The sequence below is a fragment of the Pteropus vampyrus genome, unplaced genomic scaffold (genome assembly GCF_000151845.1).
Source record: "Pteropus vampyrus isolate Shadow unplaced genomic scaffold, Pvam_2.0 Scaffold131, whole genome shotgun sequence".
Taxonomy (NCBI): Eukaryota; Metazoa; Chordata; class Mammalia; order Chiroptera; family Pteropodidae; genus Pteropus; species Pteropus vampyrus.
The window spans coordinates 15,490-18,788 of NW_011888912.1; the positions used below are offsets into that span (position 1 = coordinate 15,490).

The following is a 3,299-nucleotide window of genomic DNA, read 5'->3' on the forward strand; positions in this document are numbered from 1 at the left end:
GCTAAGGACTTTATTGTGGAAACCAGTTCACAATATGCCAGACGTCTGACTAAGTGATCACATCATGCATCCTAATGTTACATGATGTTATAGGTCAACGGTATCAATAAAGTTGGTGGTGGGGGGGAAACTTTAAAAAATTCAGTGTGTTCTTGGCCTTACCTAGGCAGACAGGTGGGGGTGACCATTGTCCTTGCTCGCACTGAGACTTTTGCGCCCCCTTCAGTAAGTAATACTCATCACATCTGTATTCCACCGAGGACCCCGCTGGGTAGCTGGCCAGCAGCCCGCCAACCACGGCCCCGTTAATCACAACAGGCGGAGCCTTACAGTTCTCGTTATTTTCTACAAAAAAGGGTAGTTTAAACTTAATATGAACTTTTAACAACTTAATGTAATAATACAGTTCCCCACACAATAGTACCTCAACATTTATGCTGTATCATTGAGGACGATCGATTCCTGAATTCACCAGAAACAAGAGAAATGTTACGCAGGTCGAATATTTTTAAAACTTACTAAGCAAGACTGAACGGACAAGGTTTGACTTAAAAAGAATGCTGAATATTTTCATTTTTCTTGTGTGCCAAGGAATTCTGATCTGGATATTCTTAAAATAGATTAAAAAATAAATAAATGATACTCTTTAACCTAAAGATTATGGTCAGTTCTGAACCTGTTCTCATCATCCACTTTTATTTTTTTTTTTGCCTTCTCATTTCTCCTCATCTCAGTTTCAAATCCATCTGTAGATGAACATTTCCATTTTCCTCTCTCCTTTTTGAGTTTTTTTTTTTCCTGCTAATTTCTCAAGTATCCTTATTAGCTTCTCTTTTATGTGATAAATACCCTCGGTGCACACGCTTGTGGAAATCTCTCCAGGATCTGATCAAGAAATAAGAAGGATGTCGGGAAGGGTAGCCCTCAGCCGTGCTTGTACTCTTCAGTAAAACAGGCCTGAGACACAGCTCAGGGGGTGGAAGACTCAGAATGACCAGACGCGAAAGTCACATCAGCAGGAGTGACCCAAAGTCAAGAGCGGAGCACTCTGTCCTAAGTCTCAAGGATCATGATCACAGCCACTCAACCCAACATGTCCTTAATTTATCTTCTCCAATGAAGTGCATTCTCTTTTACGTGCTGTCTTTTTACGCTCCCAAGTCACAGCGTCCAACAGGTCAGACGAGAGTGCCTGGCACTCACGCCTGTTCGAAATCCTTGTGTTACTTTCCCAGGTCTTCATCCTGGCTTGAATTCTACAGATGGCTCCCTACACTCACACAAAAAAAAAAAAAAAAAAAAAAAAAGCGTTTCTAACTCTTCTAAGCAATGGCCTCTTGCTGTCAGTATGTGAATTAAATGAAGAGAATGGGAAGCTTTCCACGGTCGGCTTAGCTGTCGGCGTTAAATGTGTTACACGTACCGACACACTCGGGGGGAAGAGTCCACGTTCCGCGTTTGCAGGTAATTTCTTTTGGTCCCCGGAGGTGATAGCCGCTCTCACACCTGTATGTCACCTTGTCCCCGCTGTGATACACCTCCGAGCGAAGGTTGGCTGCGCTGTTCTCAACCAACGGTGGTGCCTCACAGGCCACCCTCTCCTTTTCTTCTGAAAAGGGACAATTTAGAGAGACGAGACCGTTCAGTGACACAGGCGGACTTCGGCTTAGGCAAGCTGATGCGAGGCGATGCTAACCCGTGCATTGCGGAGGCTCCGTCCACTTTCCATGATCACAATGTACTTCTTCCGAGCCCTGCATCTCAAAATTCAGCTCACACTCTATACGAACCGTTTCTCCGTGACGATACGTCATAGAATACGTCTGGATTCTGGAGTTTCGAGGCAGAGGTGGCGGAGGACACCGATTTCTTCTTCCTGATGGAAAAATATCAGTAGATTCAGTCATACAATTACGAAGAATAATGCTGAAGATTTCAGAAGCCCGTTCCTTGGGTCAAGTACTGTAAGAAGTAGGGCGAACGGGCTCTAGGGTCACCCCCTCGACCCCCACTCCCTGATGCTCACCTCCTCGTGTCGTCCCTGTCCCCGTGAGCAGGAAGTGACACTAGCTTCTAACCAGCAGAATGCGGCGAAGCTGATGGGACGCGTGCGGTTATAGACAGAGAATTTTTACTGTAATGCTATAAGGCCGTTCTCACTGAAAACAGCACCTGCCACCCTGGGAGCTTCCAGAAGGCCCGGGGCGGAGGGCTGCCTCCAGCTGGAAGCCAGGCAGGACCCGGGGCCCTTGGCTCGGCAGCCTGCAAAACGCCGAATGACGCCAGCGACCATCGTGGGCCGGAAGCGGCCTCTTCCCCCAGCCCGGCCTCACACTCGGCTGCAGCCCCGCCGGAGGCCTTGACCGTGGCTTTGCTAGACACAGGGGCAGAGGAGCCAACAAAGCCTGGGCCTGCACCCCGGCCCACTGTCGAAAGCTACGATCATGCTCTTTTAAGTGGCTAAGTTTGCAATAACATGGTTTGGTGCCAACAGGAAACTAAAGCTGCCAGCATTTTCCATTCATTATCTCCTCTAACCCTAAAAAACACTTTGTTAACTGAAGATCTTTACGTCTTCCATATTATAGATAAGGTAAAACTTAGGAAGTAAGTTATCAGTAAGTGGAGGGCCTAGCCTGGAACCCGTGCCCCCACAGCAAGCTCTCCTGCTGTTAACTATTCTACATCCTGTGTCCCTGTCCTACGTTAATACAGTGTGACAAATTACCACAATTTAGTGGCTTGAAATCACACAAGTTTATTCTCTTCAGTTCTAGAAGCTAAAGGGCTTCAGGAGAAAATCAGCGTCATTGCCTTTTCAAGCTTCTGAGGCCCCTGCATTCCTGGGCCATGACCCCCTGACTTATCACCGCAACCTCTTGCTTCCATCCCCCGACCCCCTCTCATAAGGGTACCCGCTTGGGGCCCAGGTGGACACCCCCAGATGTTACTCCCACCTGAAGATCCTTGATCACATCTGCAGAGTCCCTTTGGCCATAAAAGGGGTCGTCCGCTGGTTCCACGAACTGGAATTTGGATATCTTTATTTTGGGGGGGGGTTAGGGTTGGGGGGCACATTATTCGCCCTCCAACACTGCCCATCCTACAACTAAGGGTTATTTACCAAAGAGAATGACAGCTCGTTGGCAGGATGACTAATTTGGACGGGGCGGGGAGCGTGGCTGAGAAACAAGTAGTCCCGCCCCTTATTTTAGAAACGGCACATCACAGACAACTTGCTAACGGTCTCCGCTCTACCGTTACGCCAAGGCGATGGGCAACGCCGGACATTTCTAAAC

General features: G+C 48.0%; 1 protein-coding gene across 2 annotated transcripts in view; it reads right to left on the minus strand.

Annotated features, from left to right (window-relative positions):
* Nucleotides 1-6: 6 nt before the first annotated feature.
* Nucleotides 7-3,299, minus strand: part of F13B (coagulation factor XIII B chain) — a 14,637-nt gene continuing 11,344 nt past the window's right edge. For both annotated transcript variants that reach the window (XM_023534755.1, XM_023534754.1), the window contains exons 8-10: nt 1,697-1,876; nt 1,424-1,609; nt 7-345 (exon numbers count right to left, since the gene is read on the minus strand). In XM_023534755.1, coding sequence (XP_023390523.1) covers nt 104-345; nt 1,424-1,609; nt 1,697-1,876 — 608 coding nt within the window. In that variant the 3' untranslated portion in view covers nt 7-103. The remainder of the gene's footprint in view (nt 346-1,423; nt 1,610-1,696; nt 1,877-3,299) is intronic.